The sequence below is a fragment of the Acartia tonsa genome, chromosome 3 (genome assembly GCF_053477335.1).
Source record: "Acartia tonsa isolate MP-2025a chromosome 3, ASM5347733v1, whole genome shotgun sequence".
NCBI classification, from domain to species: domain Eukaryota; kingdom Metazoa; phylum Arthropoda; class Copepoda; order Calanoida; family Acartiidae; genus Acartia; species Acartia tonsa.
This window is the reverse complement of record NC_137262.1, coordinates 46,638,022-46,651,966: the sequence shown is the minus strand read 5'-3', so window position 1 is coordinate 46,651,966 and position 13,945 is coordinate 46,638,022. Positions and strand designations below refer to the sequence as shown.

The following is a 13,945-nucleotide window of genomic DNA, read 5'->3' as shown; positions in this document are numbered from 1 at the left end:
TCATCCTCTGCCAGGTTATAACTGGTTTTAACCACTGTTTCCAGCTTGTACCAGGGGTAGTACAGGCGGCCATTATCTGGGCGAGATGATTGTGTTGTTGTGATTGGGTTCTGGTAGACATTTGTTGGCTGGGTTGGATATGTAGATGGAATAGTATAGCTGTATTTTCATGTTAGCTAGCTAGACATTTTTAACCCCAAAATAAAATAGTTATTTTAAGAAACTAGAGAAATAAACAAATTACTTTGATGCTGTAGTATACTTAGATTACAAAAATTGCCCAATGTCACCAAAAAGTGCAAAATGAAATAGGCAGCAAAGAAAACATAAAATTAAAATAATTTTGACAGCTGCTTAATTCCTAGAAGTAGTTGGTCTATAATATTTTGTCTCATCATTGCCAGATGGAAAATAACTTTTTCTTGGGCTAAAATTCTGATTTACATTTTTCTTGGAAAATGATGGGGATAAAAGGATGTCAGGCTTTTTTTCAGGGGTTAGAATTAGTGGTTAAAAAAGTTTGAGGTGTTATTATGTATTATTAAAAAAATGTTAGGGGGTAAAATGAGGGGTTTCAAGGGTTGGATATCTAAAGAAATATTTTAAAGAAAAGTGAATCTGCTGAGTTTTAAAATCTGAATCTTCCTTGTAAATTCACTATCATCTCTTTCTGTCAATCCATCATCTTTATTTGAACTTCTCTCAGTCTCTTTGACAGGAAACACATCTTCAGTCTTAGGAGTAGTAATAGAGGAGTCTGAAGAAAGAGTAGAATTCCTACTAAAGTCTTCTTGTGATACTTCTGACATAGGAGTTGTAGTTGAAAGCAAAGTTGCTGTTTCAGATGAAAATCTTTTACTTGCTGGCCAGACTATTTTCTTGCTGATGGGATCAAACACAAGGCCAGGTTCATATCTTGTACCCCTTCTTTTTCTTCTTTTGCTATCCACAGGAATTGAGTGGATTAAATCATCTCTTTAAGAAAGTTTATTTTAAGTGTTGCTTTACAAAAAATTATAATGCTTCGCCCTAAGCCTCAACATGTTTTGATCTAGATGGAAACCCTAATGTTATTCCCAAACTGATTCATATAATATACTAGCTTGTCTGTCTCTATACAAAGGACAGATTTCTTTTACATCTATATACTATAATAAGTACTATTTATCTACTTTAGAATTATTTAACTTGAAAGCATGAACTTTTGTAAATTTATATTTACATAAGATCTCTCTTCGGAGGGTAGTAGTACCCTTCATTAAAATAGTTATTAACCTTCCCAGGACCAATGAGAAGTTACACTGTAAAGCATGATCATATCGGTACAGCAGTTAGCGAGATTTTTTAGCAAAAACAGACAGACTCACAGACATCCTGTAACTTTTTAAAAAGACTTAACTAAAAAAGTTATAAAACTGTAAAAAGTAAAAGCTTAACACATTTATAATCATAAGACACCTTTGCAAATATTTTATGCTTGTTTGTTGTTGAGGAAATCTAAGTGGATAATATTGCAGTGGTTCTAGTTTTGTTATCTGACCATTGATATTTGTTTTGTAGATCTCTTTGTTTACATTCTCTGTTGACTCTGTCGGAAATATAATTTTATCCTTGGACTCAATATCTGATCAAATTAAAAGAAAAAATGATAACAATAAATTAATTGTTTTCTATAGTTTATTCACTCAATTTTTTTAATTAAGTAAATGTAAGATAAACAAGGATGACAACATCCATAAGTAATAAAGCAAAAAAAATCATGAAATGGGCAAACGGACATATTGAATTATAAAGCAGATGTTCAGTTGCCATAACAAAGAAAAGAAAGTGAGAGCAATATGCTATACCCAGGCCTGGTTGAAAAATTAAAACTGGCTCTGGATGGAGAGAAAATAAATTAGATTATTCTTATTAATATTAATCCAATAATATCAAAAGGTTTCATTAATTTAAATGGTTGCATCTTAGCCCTATACATGAAAACCATTAAAACCAATACAACAGCAATATTGATTTTTTTTTACCTTGAATGATATTTGAGCTGTTGTTGCAAGGTGTCATTGTGAAGTACATAATATCTCCAGAACTGCAATCTGACTTTATCTGAAAAAAATATTATATCCTATTATAATTTTGCTTGTTTTACGCTCATCATTTACAGCAAGACTAATAGAGAAATTAATAGAAGAACAACAAGACTTAAAGACTAACAACTAAAATGGAATAATAAAGAAAAAATGTATCTCCTCAAAAAATATGAAAATGATATAAAGTGTGTGATAATCTGTCTTCAAGGTGTTTACATGTAATCCCTAAGGAATTATAGACTTTTTTTTTTTTCATAAAAGAAACTACAATTTTATACAATATTTTTTAAACGAAAAGGTTATAATCAAATCTAACATGAATCTTGTACATTGTCATCTAAATATCCAGGAATCTAAAGAGATAGTACAATGGCCGATAAATTGATGTACATGCCCAATGATGATTTTCAAAATTACCTCTTCTGTAGATTATAATTAGGGGTCACCATTTAGTCACTCAACTTTTTGTATAAAAAAATAAGAACTTAACAAGGTCACCAAGGTTGTTAAGCCAACGTATTGTAAAAATGTTATTCAAAAACTTTGGGGACTAGTGTAATTAACCGGCCAATGACTCCTCCGTTCCTGTTATTATCAGTGTGACATGCCTGCAAATAATACATTACCAGTAATAACTGTACCAACTATACCTGGGCACAGTATCCAGGTTCAAAAGGAAGCATTCCCACAAATTCTCCAGAAATAGGACATTCTACTGGATGTGGACCTACAGGATTTGTTTTACCCTGAAAATAAAACATTCAATTAAGATACTATGGGACTAAAAAGTCTTAACAATCTGTTTCAAAACTATTTGATTAATAGTGAGAAAAGAGTTTTAAATTTCTCTCTATTCTATGTAATAATTATACTAAAACTGAATTTTTGTAAATTATGTTTTAAGTGGCGTGCACAATGATTCACTAGTAAGATGTGACACCAGTAGAGGTGAAAAAAAGCTGAAGGTAGGCCTTTCAAATTTCAATTTTAACGGTGATGTAAACATTTCTTCATATCGCTACTGATTATAACTTAATTTATTTCTTACATTTTCCTGGAAAATAGCCTTAAACATATCATGTACCTATTATGCTTTTAAGAAAAATGAACGAAACCTCCTAGTTAGTAACAGTCAAAGTTACACCCAGCCTTGCCCTTCAAAGAATGATATTGTCAAAGATTTGGTTTGTTTAAAAGCTGCATTTTACAAAGCTGTTTAGAAAAGTTACTATACCTGTGTCAACCAAGTTTTTTGTAATAGATGATTGTTATCACAATGGTTCATTGTTGGTGATTGGTCCCCGTACAGACCAAGTTGAAACTCCAGGATATTTTGACCACGAGGCTGGAACCATATACAATTATATTCTTCTTTGCCACTACAAATATAATCACCTCAGTAAATAAAACTGTTATTGCTAAGGTTTATGTAATGAGACAAAGTAAATTAAAAAATAAATAGTTGGTTTATGTAGCCTTTTTAATTGCCAATGAAATTTGTAAATATAGAATTTAATAAAATGTAATAATATTAGGCTGAATAATTTTTTTTGGATAGTCTAGAAATTAGGGTTTACAATATATTTATATTAACTTTTATATTAAACCATACTATTGATCTCTAGTATATATCAAAAAATTATTTGATATATACTAGAGACACACTGTGCAGATATAATTGATAATTTATTAAGAAAACCTACCATTGATCTCTGGTATATATGAGAAATCTGTCTGGAGAATTATTTGATTGTTGGACACACTGTGCAGATATATTTGATAATATATCATGAAAACCTACCATTGATCTCTGGTATATATGAGAAATCTATCTGGAGATTTTTTTTAATTTTGGAAACACTGTGCAGATAAACTTGATAATATATTATGAAAACCTACCATTGATCTCTGGTATATATAAGAAATCTATCTGGAGATTTTTTTATTTTTGGACACACTGTGCAGATAAACTTGATAATATATCATGAAAACCTACCATTGATCTCTGGTATATATGAGAAATCTATCTGGAGATTTTTTTATTTTTGGACACACTGTGCAGATAAACATGATAATTTATTATGAAAACCTACCATTGATCTCTGGTATATATGAGAAATCTATCTGGAGAATTATTTGATTGTTGGACACACTGTCCAGAAACACTTGATAATTTATTATGAAAACCTACCATTTATCTCTAGTATATATGAGAAATCTGTCTGGAGAATTATTTGATTGTTGGACACACTGTCCAGAAACACTTGATAATTTATTATGAAAACTTACCATTGATCTCTAGTATATATGAGAAATCTGTCTGGAGAATTATTTGATTGTTGGACACACTGTCCAGAAACACTTGTCATCTGCATATCATCCTATAATACAAGTTTTACATTTAAGAAGGATGTAATAGTTATTTCTCGCATCGTATCATAAACAGCTTTCCGCGGATATAGAATGTACAATTTTAAGATTAAAACCAGTATTTTTAGCCGCAAGGTGCCGAAGGTACGGGCTAAAAAAACTGGTTTTAATCTTATGATTGTACATTTTTATATTCAAAGAAAGCTGGATATAATATGATGCAAGACATAGTTTTTTCGTATGGATGAGAACCGGTTTCTATCCACCGGATTCGAATGAATACGAGAAATAATATTCTTTTATTCTTATAAGTAACATTCTAATACTACAATGTTTTATAATCTATGATTATATGTATAAACACAGTTTAATTTTTTTTTACTTTTTTTATTGATGGAATACATATGTTTCTCTATAAAAATAGATCATCAGTTCCAATTAAGATGTATAAAATAAGAGGTAAAAAAATATATGTCCTTGCATTTTGAATCCTTTTATAAGACTAAATAAGAAAGAAGTGTTAGAAAATTATACCCCCTGCGGGGTTTTTTACTGCTTATATCCTCTTGGGGTTGGGGGGTAATTAGCATCTTTATATAAAATGGGGGAGGTGTTTAAAGAGAATCTTTAAAGAGAAAAAAATAGGTCATATTTTATCATTTGCAGTTTTACAAATTAATACATATTATATAAAAATACTGCTTTGAATTTGTTTCACGTCATGCAATTTGAAAGAAGAAACTTTTCTCTGTGTGGACAATTGCTGAAGATTTGCTGAAGATTTCATTTATAACCTTATAATCTTTTATAATTTATAATCTTTTAACCCTTACAGATCGGGCCCCTATTCCCACCTTAATAGATCGGGGGGGGGGGGGGGGGGGGTCATATTGACCCCCCCCTCTATCTCGGCTTCTTTTACAGATAAAGACGTAAAATTTTTTTCTGGTGGTTCATGTGTATTTTTAGAGAAAATTACTTTTTCTAGTCATAGTGGTCAGGCCGCTCCTTAGCCGCTTTTTAGCGGCCAGCCGCTAAATTTTAAAACAGCTGTAGAGCGGCCAATTTTGCAGCTAGGATGACCAAATTTTAGGACGAACTTTTATTTTTCATAACAAAAAAATTACTTTTTCTGATCATCACCAAAAAACGGAAAATAACGGAAACCGCCATTTTCGGCGGTTACGGCGGTAAAACGGCGGTTGGCGGCGCCAATTAATATTTTTATCTGTTTATTATTGCTCAAGGATTTACCAAAAAAATTTATAGGTCTCTAGCTGTAATAGAAGCCATGATATTCATGATATATGTCTGTAGTAAAAGCCGGACAAAAATCGGTCATAAAGTCGGTCAGGGTGCTGTCAAACGGTCATAACACCACTTTTCTCATAAGGTCATTGATATTCACCAAAAAAATTTTAGGTTTCTACCTTATATACAAAGTCATAATGTAGAAATTAAGATTTATTTAGAATTTTTTTAAATTTTGGTGCTACCCAACCGACTTTGACCGGACACCATGACCGACACAGACCAGATATCCTGATAAAATCAACTCTTGCCGACGTGTAATTACTAAACTTAAAAAGTCATGAAGTCACAACTCTCTATCTTACCTACAAAAAAAATGACATTGAAAAAATAGAGGGGGGGGGTCAATATGACCCCCCCCCCCCCCCCCCCGATCTGTAAGGGTTAATCGAAGTTAGACGAGACTAAATAAAATTGGAGAGGGAAAGCTGTAGGCTAAGAAAATGGTTACATTGAATAAAACTAAATTTATATGTTAAAGAATAATTTTGATTTTCGGAAAAGCCATGAATACTTGTACACATTTTTTTACTTAAACACCTGATCTAATCTTCGCTGTGAGACTATTATATATTACTTTAAATACAAGATTGTTTTGTTTAAGATACATTTTCTGGCTTAAACATAAAATACAGTTATAGAGTAGCTGTAGTATCAAATAATGATCTATAATTACCATGAAGACAAGAGTGTTTTGATTGATATACATGTTGTTCCAATATCCTTGGCTCCAAGAGGGAAAACTAAATCATGATAATTAGATTGTCTCTATCAAAAAAATAAAAATATCTCTCGTTTAATAAATGCAATGATTTATCTCAATGGAATACCATTTTTCCTATTCATTTTGAGTTTATTAAGTAATGTTTTATGAATTCTTGTTTTTTAAGACTAAACAAACAATTATTTATTATGTAACTGCTGTCAATGTATCAAATGTAGTTTTAGGTTAATTTCTTTGACCCTATGGATGTTTCATCCTTGTTAATTTTACTTACGTGCAATCAGCTTTATCTAGAATACTGGGCCAGGTGGATGTGGGCAGTCTTTTTAATCTGTATATCTCTTCAGACTAACATGAATAAAAGATTAATATTTTATTAATTTAAAACCTAGTAAAAAGAGTAAATAAACTGCTGGTTTCTCTCAAATCGTATTTGGATGACAAAATAAAATTATAAAGAAAAAAAAGATTAATGATGTTTATTTTAGGCGAGTTTAGATTAGTTAATGTTAAATGAGTACCCCGTAAGGAGAGGGTCCGCATGGTAAGTGCAACCCGTTGAGGCTATTTATATGTTTTATCAATAATAATTTCTTCATTCTTGTTTTTTAAACAAAGGAGCTAAATTTTAAAAAATAAATAATAAAATAGATTTTAAGATGGTTTCCCTCAAAATTCCTAGTTCAACACAGAACCCTCCCCCTTTATTTTGAAATAAAATGAAAAAAATAAGGGAGGGAAAGATTTTCTTATGTTTGTTTTTTAATCTAAGTTAGGTAATAATGGAGGCAAAGAAGCCCCGCAGGGGTTATGCATACGTAAAAAATATATCCATCCCTTATTTTTAATTCATTCTAAAAAAGGGGGGGGGGTTAGATTCTGTGCTTGCTAGACACTATGATGTAAAGCACGAATTTTAATTTTACCTTTGTTTCTGACATCATTGTCGAACATTGAGAGTCCTAAAATATTTCATCTTTTAATTTGAATAGAACAACATAATACAATATGAAATATTCATCAGAATTCCTTTGAATTTATTCTTTTTAAGTTATGAAAATATTTCTCATTTCTTTTTTATTTTTGTTAATTGAAATAATTAACCTGTGATAAGGTCAAAGTGGCTTCGCCTGTTCCTGGCATCTCGTTAAAAACCTAAATCAATTAAAATCTCTTCATTTGTTTTTTTTGTTTTAAGATCACTAGCGGCTACGTTAGGGACACTTCATTAAATGGGATTTTATATTTAAAAGAAAAAGACATTTTTTTGGGTGGTGGCCCAGGGGTAGAGAGTGGTCATTTCTTGGGAGAGTGTGTTAGTACTCTCTCCCAAAGAGAAGCTTTACTGTAAAGGAGAACTATGTCAGTTTAACGGAAGCGATATTTTTCGCTAAATACACACAAACAGAGAGACACAAAGAATTCCTGTTGCTTGTATTTAATGATTTAAGCAAGATTTTTTTATTGTTACATACCTATGATTATATAAAAGTAAAAGTTTGAATTAATAGAGATTTTATAAGTTACAACTTACATTTTAACTAGGGTTATCTTAATTTTGTTTTGACTAAAAAATCCCACAAAAAAAACTCCTTAATTTTTGTTAAAAAAAGATATAAAAAACTTACTCCACATCTATAAGTATCTGGGAAAGAGTTTCCAGATTCCTTCATGATGACCATATCCTTTCCATCTGGAGTCTTCCAGGTGGCCAGGCAGCTCCAGGTAGTTGCAACCCTAAATTGACAGAAAAAAATTAGTAAGCGAAATATGGACTCTGAATGATTAATCATATTTACAGGTTATTATATGCAACCAAAAGTGGTAAAATGTACCTCACCCGGTTTGCCCATAAAGATCTAACAAACGGCTTTACCATAATTTACCCTTCTCAGGGATGCATCTTAATGGTTCGGATGTTAAAAGTATATTTAAGTAAAGGGAGTGTATATGAAACCAAACGAAGCTCTACAAAGTGTCTCAAAATTAGCCATATGACGTTAAAAAAATGAGGTATTATCCATCTCTTTTTTAGGGTTTTTCTTTTCCACTTCTCCTCTCATCTCTAATTTTTGTTAAGTCAAAAAGCCGATTTTTTTAGACACTTTGTAGAGCTTCGTTTGGGTTCATTTACACTCACTTCAATCCAAAGAGGAAAAAACAACCTGCCACATTTTTATGTCTGAAATTGAAAGAGGAGGATTGCCTTAATTTTACTTACATCATTAAGCAATGGGAGCGACCGCAAGTTTTTAAGTACATACTACATATTGACATCAAAATAAGTAAGATAAGTCTTGTCTTATACTACTTTGCAGTTTTTATCCTGGGGATTTAGACATTTTTTTTGTAAATAAATCCCCCCACTAATCTTCCAATTACATCTCGCCTTTTTATAAAAATCAATAAGAAAAATATTTTCCAAAATTACTTTTCAAATTGGTTGTATGTATTATAATAAGAGAGGCATAAAAATATTTTTAGATGCATAAAAATCTTTTTAGATGCATAAAATCTTTTTAGATGCATAAAAATCTTTTTAGATGCTAAAAAATCTTTATTTTGAGATTGTCAATAAAATGACTGGATAAAGAACATTTTTCGTCAAGTTAGGTAGCTGTAGCCCCGAGATATTGGTTAGTACGTTCCTTCGTGGTCAAAGAAGGTTATGGGGTAAAGTAAAAAAGGTGAAGGGAGGAGGGAATCGTTATATTAGCCAGCTGGCAGAAACATTTCATGAGGGTATGCGAGAATACATCACAATATCCCACGTATAAAACTAGTAAATTTTACAATTCTATTTCAAAATATATTACGAAGCCTTTGTATAATTTATAACGTAAAAAAATAAAACGTAGTATGTGTATAATTGAAACCTTATATATAATCAACTGTGAGGATAAAATCCAGACAAATTAAGTAATCAAAGATTGTATGTGAACATAGAAAAAAAGGGAAAAACAAATGTGACAAAAATCCTTAGAACTGTATTTCATGATTTATAATGAAAAGTAAAATTGGACACTTTTGTATAATATGTTAATAAGATGTAATAAAAATAATACTCTGTGAAGTATAACTATTAATAGAGATATTGATAAGATATTAAATATAATTAGGAAGATCATGGCACTACATTTGTATAATAGATACTATTGTAGGTTTACCCATGACTTAATTTTAATTTTGTATGTTACTGATTGTGAGAAGACGGCGAAGGATAAGGCAGGCTGAAGGCTGATAGTATGTTCATAAATAATAAAAACATGTACAAGGCGGGTTATTGTGTAGTTTTTAGTAGCAGATATTGCAGCTATGATCGCTACAGTTTATGAATAGTTTGTATTTATCTATAAGGTGTTTTAGTATTGCTTTTTAAAATTTTTTTCTGTTTTTTATTTGTTTTAGTTCTATATTTAGTTCATTCCAGTCTTTGGGAATGGTAAATTTTGTTATAGATGATTTGTTTGCTCCGTTTATTTTTAAGTTATTTTTAATCTGTGAAAAATATATCTGACCTGTTAAAATTACAATTTCTGTAATCCACATTTATTTCAGATCCATTTGGACAGTTGGACATTCTGAAATATTTATTAGTAGTTATTTCTTGTATGGTTTTACAATGAATTAACCGCGTAATAAATAAAAAAAAAGTTTAAAACAGGTGCAAAGTTCATGTACTTAAAAAACTCTGTGGCATGCACAGGATTTTGCTAAGGGTGTAATCCTTGAAGGTGGTTAAATTAATTAGTAAAAGGCAATTTCTTATCCACTAGCGGCTATGCCCATTGGGGCCTCTAAGAGCCTTTGAAGTGAGGGGGAGGAGACTGTCATCTATTTCAATTTTTGATTTTAAAGAATTAAATGTAATCCTACTCAGAACCTACAAGAAGCTAAAGGAGAACCAGATCCGTTCAGCGGTTACAGAGTTCTTTTGGTATACACAGATCATGTGACTTTTATATAAAAATATAATTTTACCTGGAATCCTGATTGACGCATATTCTTCCCGCCGATGATTTTTCTTCTTTCATCTAAAAATTAATTGATTGTTTTTTGGAGATTTCTTTTTAAAACCTGGAAATATGACATCAATCGACAACACATACTCAATAAATAAGCCATGACTAACATATTTCCGTGGCACTATAGGGGTAATGTTTTTTTTCTAGTCTACTCTGTAAAATAGACTGCTGATTTTTTGAAAATAAGATACACCTTACCAACTTACTTAGTCCGTCGGTCTGACGATTATGCTACGAAAGGCACATTCTTTTATTTTAAAAAAGATTTCGTGATTATCTATAGTTTGATAATCACATATCAACTATATTTGTTTTCTTGCACTTTGTCTCACTTTAATCGTTGGTCCTTCCGTGATTTTGTTGAGTTTCGCTACCTGTGGATGAATTGTTGAACAAATCTTGCATTACGGAAAGAGGGCCAGACACGAACTGTCTAAGAGTAGCTTCGCTATCAAAAAATTAAAATGACCTCATAATCAAAAGAGAATTGTCCACTTATCGGGCAAAATATTGGCTCCGCCCTTTGGTTCACTGTGTCCAATTCTGCAAAATCATATGAAATGTATAAAAAACTGATACCTACTCATTTTTTCAGTTTGAACACAGTAATAGTGTCTGACTGATTATGACGTAAGAAAAAAATTAGCCAATGAGAGGCCACTATAAATTTTACCATTGGTCAATAACGGCCTCTCATTGGCTATTTTTTTTTGTCACGTCATAATCAGTCAGACACTATTACTGTGTTCATTAAGTTCGTATTTTTTGTTACAATTTACAAATTTTTTTCTTAAAGAATTCTTAATCCAATTTTTATTATTCTATCATAAAAATGTGTCTTTGAAATGTTCCAAAAAGTTTATTGATACTTGTTCACCGTAATTAATATAAAATTTAATGTTACATCTCGAATACTTACTAATAAGTGTTAAAGATTTGATGTACGGAATATCTGATGGTGTAGGGCAGCTTTGTAAAGCCATCTCTGGTCGGGTATAACAGTTGGCTACATCTTTACTGTAAATCTGACAAAAAATACCATGTTAACAACATAAAATAGCAGATGCATATTTCTGCACTGAACTTAAACAAAAATCAATGCAGATTGTGGTAAATTGTGTCAACAAGACATAATGAGAAAGAATTTAAGTTTTATAGAACACACCAGAAATTTACATAGAAACTGTAGAATTCTTCGTCGTAAATTTAGGTTGCCTTTATAGTCCTCAGATATTGGTCGATACGTTCCTCCATGTCAGTGGAGGGGATGGGGTAAAGTCATAAGGGTTTCTTGGGGATCTTGGACAAAGTAGCTTCAGACAAAGTAGCTTCGGACAAAGTAGCTTCGGACAAAGTAGCTTCAGGACAAAGTAGCTTCCGGACAAAGTAGCTTCAGGACATTTACTTAAGAAAAGTAGCTTCCACTATTAATAAAGGTCATGGCCGCAACGCTCAGTCCTCTGGCCTGCCTAGCCGCGGGCACTCGGCCCCCTAGCCTATAACCTAACCTAACCTAACCAAAAAAATTGTAAAAACATTATTAAAATTGTAAAAAATCTATCAACCACTTTTTGCAAAATCAATGAAATTTTAAACCACCTATGTATTATCAGTTTATGATATTTTTCTTAAATAAATGTTCTGAGGCTAACATAGGTTAGGTTAGGTTAGGTTATAGGCTAGGGAGCCGAGCGCCCGCGGCTAGGCAGTTCAGGGGGCCGAGCGTTGCGGCCATATTGGAGACTATTTTTCTAAGGAAGCTACTTTTCTTAAGTAAATGTCCTGAAGTTACTTTGTCCGGAAGCTAATTTATCCTGAAGCTACTTTGTCCGAAGCTACTTTGTCCGAAGCTACTTTGTCTGAAGCTACTTTGTCCAAGATCCGTTTCTTGGGGGGGGGGGGGGGTAATTATATTAGCCAGCTGGGAGAAACATTTTGTCAGGGAATGCGAGAATTTGTCACAATATCCATGTATCCTATATCCCTTTCGCCAGAATTGTGAGAATTTTAATTTGAAAGGATCATTTCTTGTAAATTATCTGCCTAAGAATATATATATGTGCTAGCATAAAAATGAGACGTTAGACATAGTTTGATATGTATAGAAGCCATGCTTTATAAATAACTTACATGTAAAACATTATTAGATCTATTTAGAATGGTAATACATCTATAACACCGTGAGTTGGCATCGTGTAGGATAAAATTTTGACCAGATCTCCTAAAGTTTAAAAAAATTATTGGTCAGAAGTATATTTGTACGTCGTGGTTCCAATCACTGACAACCTAAAACTTTATGTCGACTAAATTATACAACTAATTGAAGGATTCATATTTAAGTGTGACAAAAAAAAATATAATTGCAATATCCAATTTTATACCTTCGCATTATAGATTAACAATTTTAAAAAAATATACAACAAGAATCATCTTTAAAGTATCTTATTAACAATAAATTTTACCTGTGACACTCGCCCCAATTTTGTATGCCATTGGGTAATACTTCTACTTTGGAGTAAGAATTTTTCAGTGCACTTCCACTTACATCCTTTACAATCATCATTATCAGAATAGTATCCATTCTTAACAAAGGTCTAAACGCAACGATAATTTAATTATGATATCTTTAATAAAAAAAAGTTCTTCATTAATACAGAGGCCTATAGGGACACTTGAGGGAAAAGGGGAGGGGCATCAAACCTCCACACTAATTTTAGTTTTAAAAAAAAGCAAAAACTATTTTTTTTTTTGGGGGGGGGGTTATATTTTGTTCTTCGGACAATTTATCTAAGGAGTTCGTATACCATACCACAAAATAGTTATAAAGATTCCCGGGAACTATGAGAAACTTTACTGTAAAGAAGAACCATATTGGTTCGTTAGCAAGATCTTCAGTACAGACAGACACATAAAAAGACATTCTGTTAATTTAATATAAATATTCCTAAAGATTAAAAGGGTTTAAAGAATACAAATTATCCACTGCGTCTCTTAGAAAAGTGAATTCACCGAAGGTTGATAAATTAAGGTGGACTCCGCCCCTTTGCCAGTTTTATTCCATTTTTACCTCTCCCCTTTTAAACCTTAGGTACCTAAACGTACTATGTACACATTTATTGTGTCACAGCCCGCCTTCTTTTTCCATACATTTATTGCTTAAAGCTATATATCAACTTTACACATCTCCGCCCATTTATAAATTTGAATCATTATAAAATGTAAAACCTTACCTGTGTTATATAAATGCCTTGGTATTCATTTGAGAAATAGCAACTTCCCCAACCTAAAAATAGAATTATTTTTTTATTGATGAATTTTCAAGATATACAAGGTTAGGTAAATATAAAAATCTTTTTCCTAAAGATATTCAAGTATTAGTTTTTCATGCATTTTTTTTATTTTATCGATTGTAATGATTATTCCCAACA

At 31.6% G+C, this 13,945-nt stretch overlaps 1 protein-coding gene across 2 annotated transcripts in view; it reads right to left on the bottom strand.

The window, feature by feature from the left end:
- Window positions 1-13,945, bottom strand: part of LOC145314356 (uncharacterized) — a 71,936-nt gene that overhangs the window by 5,853 nt on the left and 52,138 nt on the right. For both annotated transcript variants that reach the window (XM_080154234.1, XM_080154235.1), the window contains exons 3-18: window positions 13,748-13,800; window positions 12,980-13,065; window positions 12,648-12,738; window positions 11,437-11,542; window positions 10,987-11,060; window positions 10,474-10,526; window positions 10,011-10,073; window positions 8,121-8,229; window positions 7,597-7,647; window positions 7,419-7,454; window positions 6,767-6,840; window positions 6,445-6,511; window positions 4,377-4,468; window positions 3,322-3,466; window positions 2,738-2,833; window positions 2,025-2,103 (exon numbers count right to left, since the gene is read on the bottom strand). In XM_080154234.1, coding sequence (XP_080010360.1) covers window positions 2,025-2,103; window positions 2,738-2,833; window positions 3,322-3,466; window positions 4,377-4,468; window positions 6,445-6,511; window positions 6,767-6,840; window positions 7,419-7,454; window positions 7,597-7,647; window positions 8,121-8,229; window positions 10,011-10,073; window positions 10,474-10,526; window positions 10,987-11,060; window positions 11,437-11,542; window positions 12,648-12,738; window positions 12,980-13,065; window positions 13,748-13,800 — 1,275 coding nt within the window. The remainder of the gene's footprint in view (window positions 1-2,024; window positions 2,104-2,737; window positions 2,834-3,321; window positions 3,467-4,376; window positions 4,469-6,444; window positions 6,512-6,766; window positions 6,841-7,418; window positions 7,455-7,596; window positions 7,648-8,120; window positions 8,230-10,010; window positions 10,074-10,473; window positions 10,527-10,986; window positions 11,061-11,436; window positions 11,543-12,647; window positions 12,739-12,979; window positions 13,066-13,747; window positions 13,801-13,945) is intronic.